A 17,937-nucleotide genomic window follows, 5' to 3' on the forward strand; every position below is an offset into this window, starting at 1 on the left:
CTCTGCTTCTGTGCTGCATTTATTTAATAACTCAACTGTTTCACTTTTGACAAGTTCTCCTTCTAGAATGCATTTTTAAAATGCTTCAGCTCATTAATTTTCTTCCCCAAATTTGTTCAGCAAGAATGCTGGAAAACAATGAGCAACATGAGAATATAAAGGGAGATTTTCAAAGGTATTAAGGGCAGTTAGGCACCAGCTCCCTTCATACCTTTGTAAATTTTCCCCAGAAAGCCAAATCTAGCTATATGCAGCTCATACCATCCACCCAAAAGCCATGGTTGTAAGGGCAGCAGAGGGTATTAATGTTCTACCTCCCTGACTCTAGTTCCCCGCCCAAACTTGCAGAGGCTATTCTGCAGTTGTCCTGTGATTGGAGCCACAGGGGGCATTCTGGAAAAGGGATTAGACTCAAGGGCTGTGATCTACATCTTTTAGAGTGTTTGTGTCCTTACATACACCCTAAACACTGACTTACAGAAATTACTCCTCTTCCTGGCTGGAATAGTCTGTCCAAGGGGGAGAAGGAGCTAAGCATGGGTTGAATTCAGGTGTACAATGATTCTGCTTTCACAGAGTGCCTACTTTCAGGGCACACCTGAAGAGTATTAGAATCTGGCCCAGTTTGTATCCATTTATCATGGCCTATAGTTAATAAATTCATAGATTTCAAGGTCTGATGGGACCACTGTGATCATCTAGACTGATCCCTTGTATCACACAAGAAATAGAACTCCACCAAAATGATTCCTTTTGAATTAGAGTGTATCTTTTTATGGTACAACACGGCTATGCATTACAACGAAAGAATCTACATTCCATCTGAATCCACATATGCATTTCATCTTCCATGCTTTGCAGACTACTTTCTATACATTGAGACACTGTCCTATACCTCCTGAGGCAATCAGATTTAAATTAACCCTTGTATTGCTGCCATTTTCCTGACTGCTAGGCACCTGAATGCCAGACAGATGTAGGTATGCAGATACAGGCATACACACAGATCTATATGTGGTCTCCAGAGAAATACGTTTTCTTTCAGAAGTCAGACAATGGTATCACACAGGTTCCCAGTTTCCCACATCTAATCAAACTAACAGATCAAATCCAATGGACACTACCGACTAACACATAAACCACAATTGTCCACATTTTTGGTTGTGTTTTAAACAGCAAGTTCACTGTAATCTAGATAGTGGAGCAGGGGCAGCACTTTTATCATATGCCAAGAAAGTTTTATACATAGTTCTTCACATGTCTTCACATTTGTCTATATAAATTAGATCCAAATATGATCTTTAATTGCTTTTGGTCTTTTTTTCCGCCTTAAGAATCTCTTCTGTCTGTAAGATCCCTAAAATGTCATTTTTCTGTGAACAATCATAAAATAATAGACAATGACTCCTTAGTTTATTTTTAACAGTCAAAACAATATACCAGTACAATGTACACACAAGTATGTAATACAGCACATATCATACATAAATCAAACAGACAATCCTTTCAGAGCATGCAAAGCTTTCCGGTGAACTGAGGGCTTTTTAATTGGTATTACCATCTCAAAGAAGCATCATGAACATAACAAAGCAACCCTGGTAAAAACAAAACCACAACAGAAATGGCCAGTACTAAAAGCAAAGTTTTTTGTAAATTAAGCAGCATATACAGGGCCAAATTCTGCCCTCAATTACACCAGTGTAACCTTACTGAAACCAGTGGGGTTATTTTGGGTGGTATTGAGAACATAATTTGGCCTATGCAGCTTGAGATCTAAACCCAATGAAGCAGATAAGTGGGAGAGAACATTTAAATATAAAATATTGAGGCAGAATACCATTTTGATGAGAGTGTGGTTATATCCCCCTATCTGCACTTAAATACAGGAGCCTCCTGGCTGGCAATAAATAATCAATAATAATTTGTAGCTTTTATTTAAATAAATCTTATTATAAAATTTTGACCTAAACCTTGAAAATAACTAGGTATTTGTGGTACCTCTGTTTTTGGGTGCTCAACCTAAGTCATGATTAAGGGGACAATATTTTCCAGACTTACTGAGCACCTTCAGGGCACCTTATAGAATTTCAATTGGGCACCCTAAAGCTGCAGCACCCCAAATCTCTAGTCACTTTTGAAATTTTAGATCTTCATTTTGACCGTTTGATATCTATCTCCACCAGGGAGATGCCACTTCTGTTGGTGACATAGGAATGAGACAGAAGTGAAGGCAGAGCAGAAAATAACTCAGAAAAGACATTTTTCAGAAGGTTAGTCATCAATTTCCCTCTCCAGGAGAGAATTTCAGGCCCTGGGGATTAGGGCAACCAGTGGCCATTGCTAGTTAGACAGAAGGAGAAGAATACCCACAAGGTCCCTGGTTTGATGTTTAGGTGGTAAAGAGAAGACTTGCAGTCTTAGGGTTTGTCTTCACTGCAGAGTTAACTCAAAATTATAACTGAAGTGTTGTGGTGCTTTTAAACACAAGTTGACTGACCCATCGGGGGGATACAGGCTAAAACTTCAGAGAGCATAATTCATCAGCTGCTAGTAGCATGACCACTCTACAGTGTGGGCGTAAGCTAGCTCCACTGAAGTGCTGATAGCCCTCCAACGCCTTCTTACAATTCCCTCCCATGCATCCAAAAAGGACAGACAAGTTTTCCCATAAGTCACTAACAAAGAATGTACTCAGCAGCTCACCTAACTGCAGTGTAAAGACCCATAAGATATGCCCCTAAAAGTCTTAGGACTTGTCTACACTCACAGCACTGCAGAGGCACAGCTGCACTAGCACTTGGTGAAGACACTACCTACGTCGACAGAAGTGATTCTCCCATCAGCGGAGGTGCTCCACGAGAGGCAATAGCTATGTTAATGGTCAAATTATCAATGATCAAAGCCCTCCCACTATCTACACCAGGGGTTAGATCAGTATAATTACATTGCTATGGGGTGTGGATTTTCCACACCCCCGAGTGACGTAGTTATAATGACATACATTTGAGTGTAGACCAAACTTTAGTGACAATCATGAGTAAGTGAAGCACCAGTTCAGTGGACACAGCAGCTCAAATATTATTTGGCAGTGTGGCTGCTCTCACTCAAGCGAGGCTAATTCAAGAGAAGTAACTTTAGCTTACATAACTCGAGTGAACTCTGCAGTGAAAAGCTACCCTTAGAAGAAGGCCCAATACAGGGGGAGGGCACTAAGTGTGGGGAGAATCTGCTGGAATTTTTTCAATTAAATTAATAAAAGGAAACGGAACTAAAGATAAGTTATTTTGATCACCACCAAAAATCATTTAGCTGCAAAATTCTCTGAAGGCTTGTTTTCACTGCTAAAAAGGGTAGAGCTATTACCTTGGTGTGAATAACATGTAGGAGCAGTCCTGAAGTAAAAAACACAGGAGGACAAGACGCCTTAGTTTTATTATGAACTGAACAGATCTATATCCTCTTGACCTCAGTGAGTTTATCTCACAGTAAAACTGAAGTGCCTGATCTTTCACTGTGCTTTTACCGCAGGACAGCTCATGCATGTTAGTTACCTTGAGGTAAAAAAAATGCACTTTTTTTTTTTAAAGCAGTGAAGACAAGTCCTGAGAGGCCTTTCAAAAACCACTGAGTAATCTGACTGCACTCAGCTTTTGTCATACCAAATCCCCTCCCTCCAAATCTGACAAAGCCAATTCTCCATAGTGCTACAGTGAGCTCAGTTTCAAGCACCACCAATTTGAACCCCATCTTATCTGGCTGATCTTGAGACATTATTCACAATGCAAATAAAATGAGAATGGTACTGAATAGGATCATTTCTTTCTCTGAGAAGGCAAACACATCTTTGTGATGTAGAAATGTTATCCAGTTCACACTGTGAAGAAGAGAGGGAAACCGCATCGAAGATATTTAAGTTTATACTTCCTAATAATAAAAACAATATCTTTAAAACCTCAGTTCAGCAGAAGCATCATGCCACAGCCATTCAGTGTATCTGACCTGGAAGATATAATGATCATGTCTGCTGGAAGATGCTGACCATTGGTGACCTTCACAATATCTCCTACTGCCACCTATTGATACAGGGGCAGGAGTGCAGCAGCAGGGAAGAAGAAAAAATGAACACAAGTTTGTTCATCTGGATTATTAATTTGTTAACTATTCCCTTCACAGAGATAGGAAGAGTTCTCTATTTTACAAAGAGCATTTACAGTGATGCTTTGAATTCAATCTGGTTACATATCATTGAGAAGATGAAAGTTCAACCTCTGGGTTAATTTCAAACATTTAATGAAAGGAAAGTATCCCACCACAGACAAAAAATACAAGTCATAACTTCAGAAGTAAGGTTCAAGTCTCATTTTTTTCTTACTTTAGATAAGGTGATTTAGCCCTTCTCTATCAATCTTTCCACTGCCTGAACTAGCTTGTCTGTATGCAGTGGCTCTTCTCGATAGCTGATAAGAGATGCTTTCCCTGGTGGGACAAGTTTTCTTATCTTTACTTTTGTCTCTACTGCATTTGTTTAATGTATCCTCTGTTTTACTCTTTCTCTGACCTCTTCTCTCCCCTTTTCTTTCTTCTCCATGTTTTCTCACTACTCACCAACTTCCTACTCTCCTCTTACTTCAACTCTTTGTTGGTCTTCTCCCATTAGATGCTTTTCATTTTAAGCACTTGTAGCATTGAACATCAGCAGGCACTCTAGTATGTACTGACAGAAACCAGGGGCAGATGCTGTGAACACTACCAGCAAATATGTTCCAATTCTCACATCTCACCTGATTACATGGTCCTAGAGATACTGAGCAGCCACAACTCCAATTACCTTCAGGGAGTTGCAGGCACTCAACAGTTCTCATGCCTAGGCACAATGGAATCATTTAGGGGCCAGCATGTCATCTGTCTTTGTTCATAAAAACTATGAATTGCTGGATTGAGATTGAACATCAAAACATAATCCTACTGGAAATCCTGGAAGTGTCAAGCAGTTTTCAAAAGCAGATGGCAAGCTTGTTTATTATAATAGTAAGTTTCATTAGAGAAGATGAGCCTGACCTTATTCCCATTGAAGTCACTAGCAAAATTTCTGTGGACTTTAATGATAGCAAGATCGGGTCTAATAACTTCTAACAGAATCAGCTCTGATATTCTAAAAGAATGATATGCTAAATGCAGCTGAGTAATTATGACAAAATAATGGATAAACTGGAATCCTTGTGACTCAAAATGAAACACTTATATTCAAGAATCTTTGTTTAAATAATGTGAAAGTTGTAACACAACGTAAGAACATTCCGTGTTCAGCCTTATATGCCCTTTCTAATTCACAATCTGGTAGAAAAAGTAAGATACAATGGCACATCTCAGCCTCAGCTTTACATTTCCTAGCATTCATTGGTTTCCATCACAGCCTTAGTGTTGTTTAAACATAACTTTAGTGTTGTTTAAACATAACTTTATGGGTTTAATTTCCTGGTTTGGTTTTTGAAGTCCTTCTCAGAAAGCTACAAAGGATGTGCATTATTTATCACTTTCCAGAATGACACTCAAAGAGCTATTCTGCACTTTCTGGTAAATACAGATTTATAGTAAATTCTCTAAGAGCCACAGGCCTGACCAGAAAAATCTGTACTCTCGTGAATAACCTCATTAACTACAATCAGAATATTCACCTGGGGTGAAATTCACCCCATGCAGAGAGTAAGGACCAGGCTTATGCATCACTTAAGTCCACTTAAGTCATAAAGAAAAATAAAGTTTAAGTGAGATTTACATGACCATGCATATGGCTTGTGCTGACTCTCTTCACAGTGTTTCATTATACCTGTCCAGATTATCCTTGTGACTGAGGGTTTCTAGAACCTGGCCTCGAAAATCTGAACGCAGTATAGTGCAAAGTTCTCTTTGATAGGGCCCTAGAAGCTACCAAGTTAAATAAGTATTTATCTTAGGCCCAGATCTTCAAAGATATTTAGGCTCCTAACTTTGAAAGTTAGAAGCCTAAATACCTTCAAAGATCTGGGCCTTAGTCTTCTGGAAAAAAAATGCCCATAGGCCTGCAGGGAACATACAAAGTTGGTAAACAACATTAATAAAGTGTGCCATTGCAGTGAAACTAATTTAACTTTTTATGGAATAAAAACAATGTGCTACTGAGGTGCAAACAGCACTGGAGTTCTTGTCTCTACAGAAATATCAATAATAAATAAATAATTGTTATTATAAAAGTAACAAATGGATAACTGTTATTGGAAAAACAGATGAAGGGGACACAATCCTGAGGCCCAGATCTGAGAGCTCTGCATTGCTACAACAGTTCAACGCAGTCAGAAAAAAGCTGCCCTAAACAGGATTCCCCCATCACAGGGGAATGGTTAGATGGTATAAATTCAGTGTAGCTGGCTCTGCACCATCCTTGAATCATCACATCAAAAGCAATTCTTTTCAAAACTACTTAAAAATTGGTTTTTTACCTCTTTCCACATAATGTTCTGCCACATCCCATTTCTTAAAACTGAAATGAAAATCACCAACTTTAATTAATTTTTATTTATTAGAAATGCATATCAAAGATCAAGATGACTTACATTATCCAAACAACCTAAAGTACAGGAAGCATATATGCCAAGGTCCAAATTAATTAACATGCAGGGAAACAACCCTAAATATTTTTCAAAAGTTGGGATCAAATTTCATCCTCAAATATATGCAAGTGCACACATGAATGGAGCCCAGGCATACACGTCCCAGGGCAGAATCTGGCTCTAAGAACATATTATTTCGAAGAAATCACTAGTAGGTCACATTCTAATGTTGGTTAAACAGCCAGAAATACTGCTGGGACTTGCATACATGTTACAAAGAGCATTAGGTGGCCCACTTTCATTCATTTCCATTATTTTAAACTATAACATAGTCTTATCTCCCATTTGTGATATGAAAATGATCATTCCTGAAACACATTATGTTGTACATTACTGGGTAATAGCAAAGAAGTTACAAATGACGTCGTCACACCAAATTATTTATCTAGAATTTTCTCATTCACTCTTTTGTACTTCACTCATCCCAGAGGAAGCCAACATAAGAAGCAAGCTACTACCTCCATGGGGAGAAAAAAAAGTCAGGTTAAGATTCACACACTGTGTTCATAGGTTTAAAAAAAATAAAAATAAAAATTGATGTCACTTCTACCCTAAAACCAATCTCAATATAGTGCTACCTTGACTTTCCTAAATTCATTTAGCTGAAAATATCCCAGTTAACCAAAAGTCACTTCTGTCAACAGAGGTTACTAGCTGAAGTTCCACTCCTGCAGACCTCTACAGAGGGGGTAATTCAGTTTTACAGAGTTTTAAGTTCCACAAGGCTAAAGCTAAGCTCTGGTACAGCTACTAAACCCCACATGACTAGGTAGCTTAGCTTCAGGCTTTCGTGCCATGACGTTCCTAAATTCTCAGGGGTGATATTAAATTCCTATAGAACTTAAGAGCTCTGGTAGGTTTGAAGATACTGGTTATCTGAAGCCCCACTTTTATGTAACTTTTTGGGTTTCCTCCATGATCTTAAAAATAAAAAAAAGAGATCAGGGTTCTATTGTGTTGAGGTTCTGAGTTAGGTCATCCCTGTAGGGAAGAGACCTCAATAGTGATGCAAAAATGGTTATTAATAATTTTATTATAATTGTATACAGTTTTAGGTTATTACATACTTGCCTTCACCTTAATGAAGGTAAGGAGATATTTCCATAAGTTTCATACATGATGAGTGAAGAATGGTCATTCACATGCTTATTGAAAATTGATTTGGTTACTAACTTAAATGTTCAAGCTAATTAAGGAAATTCCTAGGGAAACAGAGAATTATCACCAAAAGTGTCAAAGAAGATGACATTTGTTTGGGCATAAAATCATATTTATTACTTCCACGCATGTTTACACAGCTTCTTTATCTCATGAAAACATTTTTAGGGTATTTATGATTTAGAAAGAGACCTGGTTGTGTAAAAGAACATGGGGATGTTCTTTATTCAGGATATTCTACAGAAAAGTGATGCCAATGATGTGTTATCAGAGCTCTAAACTAAGTTACAGAAGTGGGCCTTTTTACTCCTCCTCTTTGTAAAGAGGAAAGGCTTAGTTTAAACTCACAGAAAGAATTCTGAAAAATATCCTTACTGAAACAGATTACTTTTACAGTCACTATGAAGTTTCATTCTTCAATCTTTAAGGGGGAAAAATTTTGGTTTGGAAATGTTTTACAGACAATACCAGTTACTTCTATCTAACTCAGGTTTTGTCTTAAAGGTTGTCCCTCAAATGTTTAAGATGGTATAAGCTTCCTCTGAGATGTTTATTTGCAAATATTTTCTATCTAAATGTAAACTCTTCATATAACAACAACAACTGCCAGATACCATTGTCATGTGAATAGTCAGATGTTTTATGTACAAATATAGCAAGGTCTTTTTATGCTATAACTGGTTACTAATACAGAAAGTTATTTAAGTAGAAAATAGTTATATTTATTGGGGAAATAATTAGTTATCTCATAATTAATCAGCAACTCCTTATTTAGAAAACCTCATGGACATTTGTGCTGACAAGGTCAGCATTAACTCTTGCCAAGTCCCTTTCCCATACTGCTGACCTCCCCTTGAAGGGTTGGAGGTAGGAGGATGCAGGTATGGGGAAGACACTTTCAGTTTGGCTGCTGCAAGGGAAAAAAGTTGGGGAGCAGCAGAGAGAAGCTGTCCAACGTATGAACACTCTGAAATCCACTGGATTTCCCTGTAGATCCTGGGACATTCATGCTGTTGAAGGAGGAGAACTCCTCTTGACCGACAGGGCAGTAAATCCACCCTCCCAAAAAGGATTCTTGGGTGTCTTTGTGAGTGTCAACTCTTGGAATTTTCCATGTAACTTTTCTATTATTGTTATTTTTCCGAAAATTACTAACAATTTATAGTCTACAGAAACAAGAAATGGTAGGCCAAATCTTAACTGCCACTCAATGCTAATTCAGGGATGTGACAACCACTATTTTAGTGACTGTGCCTTACAGACATAATACTTATTTTATTAATTGATAAATTGATATCATTTAATCATTTATCACTTTTATAACTAAAGAAAGGAAAATAAAACAAAAACAGAACACTAGCTAGTAGTGAATAATGGTTACTTCAAATATAATCTCTACTGTATGTCTTTCTAAGGAGAGCTTTCAACAGATTATATCTTAGAGTGGGCTCATTTTTCTCTAGGTAAAATAGGGCTGAAGTTATTAATCCCAAAATAAGTAGTAAATCCTGCCTCTGTGCATCTGAAGTGGTATTTTCACTGCACATTTGGTCTGGGTAACACATTGCTTAGAGATCAAAACCCTAATATGCAGGCAAGCCGGAGTGTTATATTTTAAACTGCACTTAGGTCACACAAACACCTGCAAAGATCACACACTAGTAAATCTTCAGAATTATAGCAATTCACCCTCCAAAGGGGTTTTTCTGGAGACTAAGTTATTTTTTTCAAAGAGTAATGAAATTATACTTTAAGACACAATGATTTCTCTTAAAACATTTCTTCCATTTGAAAGATTCTAAGTGCAATCAAAGTACTGCTCATATTTTTTTCATTTTAAAAAATAAGTTATGGATGAACTAATTATAATGACAGTAAGGCTTACATTAACAAAAAGCAATGCCTCCATGCAGTTATTCAATAGGACTGGTGTCTTAGGCCTGGTCTACACTGCTGGCGAATTTTGGCAGCAATCGTTGGGAGATACGCAAGCTACTCTGTGTAGCTTGCGTATCTCCTGTCGACTTCCTAACTTCTACTTACTGCAGCGTCCCCACTGCACTGTGCTGACAGGAAATGCCCTCCAGTCGACACAATGTTACTCTTGTTGCGGGGGTGGATTAAGGGCTTCGACTTCCGAATCAATTGAGCAGGTCTCCACTGCCGCTCAATCAATCCCACAGAATTGATCCTGCACGGCCGACAATGACACCAGCAGTGCAGACATACCCTTAGGGTTAAAAAAAGCAGAGGTCTCTATATCCCAGGACCTCACATCCTTTATGCCCACCAAGTTCTTCATATCATCATTCATAATGACAGACAAAAAATTGATGACAATTAATTATCAGCACCTAACATTCAATTAGTCATGCATGTACATTTTCCTCTAGTTCTTTAGAGTTTATGGAATCAGAAGATATTACATGATTACGATTAAACAATGATTCATCTTCACAATATATTTGCATCTGGCCATTCCTACTGCATGATATTTAGTTAAAGAAAAATGAAACTCCATTAGGAACTTACCTATTGTTTTCTTTTTATTTACTGTACTATCTGCCTTGTGTCGTTTCTGTCATGAAACAAAAAAACATTTAATTACACTCAGGAAGATTCCACATTAGTAACCCATGTGCGGAATGAACAAGGCAAAAACAGAAAATGCACAGGACAAGGCAGAGAGCTCTCTTTTGTCAATTAAATTAGATAATCTATTCTGCTTTATGCACCTTTTTACTTAGAATCACAAAAGACCAATATTGACTTTTTGCATCTAAATTAGGAGGTGGTATTCGCTATGCTGAAAATGTGACACTTATACTTTTCTCAATAGCAACAGATAACAAAGCAACTTAAAAGTTGCCTCCAGAAATGCCATGAGAACAGGTGAATAAATCTATATGACGAGAACTAGAGAGTGTTGCCTACACATATTCTACACGTAATTTGTCCTCACATTATGATTTCAAAGCTTCTCAACATCTGGGAAAAAACTGACATAATTACTTCAAGGCCTGACAAGAGACGGAGATCTTTTGACTACAATAACCCTACGTTCTTGGAATCTGTCATACATATTTTACAAAACAGACTGCTCACCTTAGCAGGAATTTCTCTCCTCTCTTTGTGTTCGTTAATGTGTTCCTCTACACTTGCCACGTGTCAGAATTTGACTGAAAGGCCTTGTCTTAAGTTACCTTATAATCTTAGTGTGCTGAGTACACTTATACCTAACTAAGAAAGCAAATTAGGGTGCTTTTTGAGGTACGGAGTGTGGATAAGAATGTTAGGAAATAATATTTTGAGAAAGAATGGAACAAAATCCTCTTCCTTCCATTTTTTATTTTTTCCTATTTTTTCCTTGTTTACCATATGTCTGGAATGGACACTTTTCCTAATTTAGCAGAGTTACCTGCAGGACCTTTAGTTGAGTCAGCAGCTTTGAATGTCAATTAAAATAGTTGATATTGTTTTGTCTAAGCCTGTCTGATGTAAGAATATACAGCTTGTGCAGTGAGAACACCTACTACTGAATAGAATGAGATGCACAGCTTTTGTTGCATCTTAAATTTTTTTTACCACCCTGGTCACTGTCACAGGGTAGCTTGTCTCTGTGGATTGACTAAACCCAGCTCCCCCTGGATTGGAGCAGGTGAGACTAATCCAGTTACTTAAAGAAGACTGGACTACACTTGGGGCCTATAAAGGGCTGCTAGTAGGCAGTGAGGGGAAAGAAGGATTGAAATAGGCTGAGCTCTGGGAGCAAAGCCATGCTGGAGTGGAGCTAACGCCGGTAGAGGAGTGCAGCAAGGCGCCAGGAGTTCAGGGAAGCAATCTAGCAGCTGCAGTTTCAGCAGGTACATCTACACAGCAAAGAAAAACCCGTGGCTGGCCCGTGCTAGCCAACTCAGGCTGCGGGGCTGTTTCATTGATGTGTAGATGCCTGAGCCTGGCCTCCAGGACCGCGTGGGATAGGAGGGTCCCATTGCTTGGGCTCCAGCCAGAGCCCAGAAATCTACACAGCAATGAAACAGCCCCACAAGCCTGAATTGGCTGACCCAGGCCTACCATGAGTTTTTCTTTGCTGTGTAGATATACCCAAGAGGGGAGCGGAGCTGGCTGAGGAGGAAGCTGCCAGGAGCTGGAGTGCCAGAGCCCCCTGGGATAGATGTCCCTAAAATCTGGGGGCCAGGTATTGAGTTAAGACAGCATTCTGTTTGCTTGGTAACCTTTGTTATAAAAGAATTATAAACCCCTTTGGCTGAGACTGTGCACGGCAGCGCATGCTTGGAGCCGGGGAGCAGCGGCAGCCCCCGGTGACGCAGTCATCCTTCACATTATCTCCCAATATGCCTCTTAGGAAAGGTCTCTTGGTGACTGGGTTTACCTACGTTTCAAAGGCAAAGGCATAGGAAATTATGCTGGCTTTGTACAAAAGAAAATCAGTTCTGATTATAAATGTCTTTTATTTTTGTCAAATGAAAAAGGAATGTTGATTGTTCCTTTTCGTTTTCCTTTCTTTTTGGCAGAGATTATTGCTAAACAAAATGCTGTTTTGCCGAAGAAGAATCTAAATTCCACTGAGGGGGCAGCTTTAAAAGATTCAAAGGTTCTGTTCAGAGAAAAATCCAAAATTTGGATGTGTAACCAAAGTTCCTTAGTGATCTCTCTGTCATGTGCAAACGGCCTCAATATCTTCCTTCTGATATTCATCAACCATTGCTAACAAACTGGGCATTTTAATCTCTTTGATAATTAAGTGTCCAACTATACCTTCTCCTTTCTTAAAAAAAGTGCAGAATTAAAGGCTCTAGCATTTTGTGTTTTAGAGACCAGACCTAAGATACTGTTCAGGATGCCAAAATCTAACTTTTAACTACATCAAGATAATATACTACAGTTGAGTTGAGAGGAAAAGAAAACAGATAAAACAGTTTTTTTTACTACCATATGTAATTAAAGATTTAGTTTCTTGACCATAAGTAAGCAATTTTGTTTCTATTCAGAGAAGCCTTAGGGCCAAATTTTACAAAGCAGCAACTAAATTTGTGCAAACAGAACTGTACATCATTCTTTTTACACATGTAATTTTAGGCAATGATTTTTTTGCACCCTGATCCTGTTGGATACAAATGTGCAAACTTGGTTACTAGATAGCTAATTGCTCTACTTGTGCAGGAAATATGGAGTTTTGGAGTGTGCAAAACAAAACACTGCAAGCTAAAATTTGGGCATGCAAATTTACATTCTCTCTGGTAACCAGTCTGAAAGTTTGCCCCTTTATGTTCAATTATTTTGCTACATGTATTAGAAGGTGAAAGGAGATGTGATTCAGTGAGTGTGATTATTTTTACAAGTACAGAAAGATATTTATATTTCTCATGCATCAAATTAAAAATATATAGCCTCTTTAAAATTTCCTTTCCTCAATATGTTTTAAACTTAGGAATTCTCCTGATAAAATAAATTAAAATATTTCTATTGCTATACTATTGGGCAGATTCTCAGCTGATATAAATAGGTGCAGCTCCATTTGTTTTCATATTGTATTTTTGTTACCCAGATCAAAGTTCATCTGTATTTCCTATTTTACATAAGCTTTCACATCAACCCACCAGCCAAGATCCATTCAATTATTTAAAACAGACTGAACATCTAGTGCAAATATACATATGTTAAATAAAGTACTATAACATAATGATAATGGGCTAGCTCCTGAGGTCCTGTCTCAGGCAAACTCCTGTTAAAGCCAATGGACTACTCACCTGACTAGGGCTAAATAACAATTAAGCAAGGACTTCAGGATTTGTTCCAACAACAGTTACTGGGTCACTCTTAAAGATGCATTTGCTAAAGCTGTATGTGTTTCATTGGTATGAAGCCAATCTGTTTCCCAAATTAAACAAATTATACTCACGTAGTCTTCTATAATCTCCTTGATGCCTGCAACAGTTAGGATAAATAGCAATGGCACCAAGGTGGTATATCTTCCTGTTGGAGAGACATCTGGAATTTGCTGTAAAGGAAGAAAAAAATAAAAAACTTTTATGCAGCAAATCTATGTTTTATATAAGGTAAAGTTTAGAATTTTATGAGTTTAGCAAATGAGAAGTAGGACTAGAGCAGCAGCCATAAGGGGTGGAACCTTAACCATTTCATCTGCACTGTGCACACTACCCCATGTGGACTGGAGCTTACTCTGACATCATAAACTTTGAGACGATTCAGACAGATGCCATTAAAAACAATCTTTCAGAGGAATATTTCCTTCTTCCCCTCCCACCCAAGTTCGCAAATTTGCCCTAAAAACATGTTGCTCAGAGGTGCAGGATGGATCATATTCAGTCCTGCATCACTGAGAGATCTAAGATCCAGGACCCTGCAGGACCAGAAGTGGAAGCCTTATCAAGAGTAGAAAGGGAGATTCCCAGCTTCTCAATGGTTTCTATAGCACTTGCTTAAAGCTCTGAAGCACCCTGAGGTACCAGACCCTTAAATCACATTATTTCGCAAAGGAAAGTTAATCATAGGTCAGTTTCTATAATTGTATTACTTATACATTTCTCTTTCCCTCTCAGGCCTAGACAATCAAACTCATTCAAGTGATATAAATCAGCACATTTCTGTTGTCTTTATGTACAACAGATGAGAATCTGGCCCATAGTAACTAAGACAACCTGGCTTTACAAGCACATGTATACAAAAAAGGAAGCTATTTTTAAAAATTTCTTGGTTAGTTTAATAGTGATTTATGGTGAAATTAGCAAAAAGACTTCTTAAAAAATTGAAATTTACTTTGCAAACAGCTTTCAAAATCTCCAATTACCCTTTAAATTCCTTTGTTCAAAGTTACACACTTAATGTTGTGATAATGGTGACTACATCTTTGTCAGCTATTCTATTTTATTATATCTGAGGCACATAATTTTTTTTCTTTAGTTTCCTTTTAATTAAGTGTAGTGATTGGGATATCTATTAGATTACATTGTAGTTTCTCTTGAATCAAAGGTAAAACAATATAACTATACCTGCAGTAAGGCAATGAAGAGGAAGAAAGCATTAGCAGCTTTTCTAATCTGCTCATACAGGAATCGAGGTAGAAATGTCACCACGCTGTACTTGGCTGTGCTGTGGATTCCAAAAAACCCTTGGTTAAAGTACAGTACTGTAACAAAAAAACAAACCTGCAGAAATATGATGGCATAGTAATACTGGAAGTTGTAGGTAAACATTAAGGAGACATACAATGTATATAAATATAACATAGTTCTCCCTTTTGAGGGAGTGTGTATAGGACCCTGAAGGCTCATTGAAAGGTAGGATCTCTGATTATTACAACAAATATCACCTGATGGTTCAGTCAGAAGACAAAAATTATCTATTTAAAATATCTGTCCAAACTCCAGTACTATGGGCAGCTCTCTCTAACACACTTACATTTGTACTTCATTAGGAACTCTGTTCAGAAAAGCACTTAAGCATGTGCTTATCCTTAAGCATGTGGCTAAGTCCAATTAATGTCAACTCTGTTAGTGTTTGAAAGGCTATAACCTGAAAACTCCACAGTGCCATTTTTTCAAATTAATTTTTCAAAGTACAACCACATGTTAAAGAATTATCGTAACAGCTATTGTAATTATGGAAATGTGCTACACAATTTACAATCTGCCTTTTATTTTGTACTCTGAGTCACTTCTTGGCTCACAGCAGAACTAGTATGCTGAACTTAAAGTCCTCATTGTGAGCACTAAGCTACCAAAAAAAAAAAAAAACCCAAACAATTTTAGAATTATCCTGGCTGATCATTTTGTGTAGAAATAGCTGGAGGTAATTATACTATAGGAAGAGTAATGCGAAAGGTGAAATACATCTAGCCATACCTACAGATTAAGAAGAAAACTCATTTCTCAGATAAATTTTGTAGTTTTCTAGCTCTATAACGCACAGCACAATCAACAATAGACATTGTGAGACAATAAAAACATTTCAACTTCGGGAGAAAAATCTATAAAGTCCAGGACATTATACTGTTCAGGGTTGTAGTGAGCCATAACAACATAAAAGTGGTTGACAGGTGATCGGTGCAAGCATAAACATGAGTTCCAAAAATAATTCTTAGGCTCATGAACCTCTACAACATATAAAGACCTGGAATGGAAATATTTTGGCACAGATTCTGCAGTATGCTGCATTCACTTTGTGCTGTTCAGCAGGACAGACTGGTTGGGTTCTGCCCTTAAGTGGCCAGCGAAGAATTATCCTTAGAGAAGGGACTTCTCTGTTGGCACAACGCTAGTGAAAGAGGGAGAGCTGGCTCCCATACCTACTACCCTTTCATTCTACCTCAGCAGAGCTCTACTACACTAATCCTCCACTGGAAAAAGATACCTAGCCCTGGTCTACACTTACCGGGCGATTCAGCAGCAGTCAACGGGAGTTACGGAAGCTACAGAGAGTAGCCTGCGTAACTCCCATCGACTGCTATGCTTCCCTTCTGCGCGGCGTCTTCACTGAACTGCACCGATGGGAATCGCATTCCCGTCGACGCAGCACTACGCCACTTGACAGGGTGGTTTTACTGCATTGATTCCTGGACTGACTGAGCAGGTCTTCACTGGCTGCTCAGTCAATCCAGATAGGTCGATCTGATGGCGGCGACTTTGACATACCCCTAGTAGTATAAATTAGAGCATCATGTGGCCTCCTCTAATGAATGCCAGGGCTAGATTGGGGCTGAATGAGAGGGCTAGCTGTAACTGGCTCTCTGATGGCCTCCTCCTTCCTACCACACCAAGCATACCTTTGTATGCAGGGGAGAATTCAGCCCTTCGTTTTTGAGAAGTAAATTGCGGTAGAGAGACCTCAATATTAATGCGAAAATGATATTAATACTTTATTTTAATGTCAGGTAATTAAACCTCCCTGTGCCTTTTCTGAAAGGTAGGATATATTTATCATTACTCTCATACATATGGTGAAAAGTACCTCACATGCATATATTTTTGTTTTTTTCAATTATATAAAATATTCAGGCTAATGAGAGGAATCCCAAGAGGCTTCTGCTTTCTCTCTCCCCAGAGACAAACCAAACAGGACACCTCCCTTTTTATAAAATACCAATTTGGTAGAAATGTAATCTTTATCTCAAGAAAACAAACCATGTAAAATACAAACATTCACCTTTTAGGAAAAAAACTGATTTGCGAAAAGGGATGTAGGATTGCGTTATTAAAAAATAAATCTAGGTATAAAGTGGGCTTTTTCACCTTCCCCAAAAAAACTTGTGAGTAAATCCCCACAAATAATTCTAGAAATATCCTCATTGAAATACATTTTATAATTTCTCTGAAAACTTCACTCAAAAGCCTCTAGGAAAACCATGTGAATTGGAAATGCTTTAAACCTTTGTTTATTTCTTCAGTGTTGAAATGACAAATCATTTTGAATGACATTTTTGCAAGTATTTTAACTAAATGCAAAGCATCTAAAGTAATTTCCTAATATCATTGCTATGTAAATGGTAAAGTGCTTATGTACCAACAAAGAATCTAATGATCTTGCTAAACTAATTATTGATGTAAAAAACTATTTAAGTATAGAATATTAATTAATTAATTAATTAATTAATTAATTATATTTATATGGGGAATTAATTAAATTGCATGCTTAAACAACTCCCTCATCCAACTCAGGATGACAAGAAAAATCATCCCTCCAAAAAATTTAAATAATTATTCAAGAAGTTTTGATCCTTCAGGTAAAAAAGTTAAGTATTATTTAATATTACAAGACTGTTTTAAAAACTAAGACGTTTTATATAAAGAACAGGAGTGTTTGGACTTTTTGAAAACAATTTCATTTCCTCTTGAACTCTAATCAAAATTGAAAGAATATGTCAGACAATGGACTGAATAAAAAGAAAAAGTTAAACTCTAACTTCAAAAGGTTATCTGGGATTTTCCCAACACAAGAACAAAGGCAATTAGAAATGTTGCATATTCATTAAATTAAGAGACTCCTAAGGACAACCCATACAGATACTGAGCCAGCGGGAGGAGGATAGTAACCAGCTTTCAATAGAAACAAGCCTAAAAGAGGTGTGGTTTCCTATAACTTCATGAAAATA

At 37.7% G+C, this 17,937-nt stretch overlaps 1 protein-coding gene across 2 annotated transcripts in view; it reads right to left on the bottom strand.

Moving 5' to 3' along the window:
* ATP8A2 (ATPase phospholipid transporting 8A2) overlaps positions 1-17,937 on the bottom strand; it is a 523,365-nt gene that overhangs the window by 474,442 nt on the left and 30,986 nt on the right. For both annotated transcript variants that reach the window (XM_067562894.1, XM_067562893.1), the window contains exons 2-6: positions 14,840-14,939; positions 13,729-13,827; positions 10,338-10,383; positions 6,477-6,517; positions 4,000-4,073 (exon numbers count right to left, since the gene is read on the bottom strand). In XM_067562894.1, the coding sequence (XP_067418995.1) occupies positions 4,000-4,073; positions 6,477-6,517; positions 10,338-10,383; positions 13,729-13,827; positions 14,840-14,939 (360 nt within the window). The remainder of the gene's footprint in view (positions 1-3,999; positions 4,074-6,476; positions 6,518-10,337; positions 10,384-13,728; positions 13,828-14,839; positions 14,940-17,937) is intronic.

The sequence above is a fragment of the Emydura macquarii genome, unplaced genomic scaffold, assembly GCF_026122565.2.
Source record: "Emydura macquarii macquarii isolate MOO-44397 ecotype Brisbane River unplaced genomic scaffold, CSIRO-AGI_Emac_v2 contig_2473, whole genome shotgun sequence".
NCBI lineage: Eukaryota > Metazoa > Chordata > Testudines > Chelidae > Emydura > Emydura macquarii.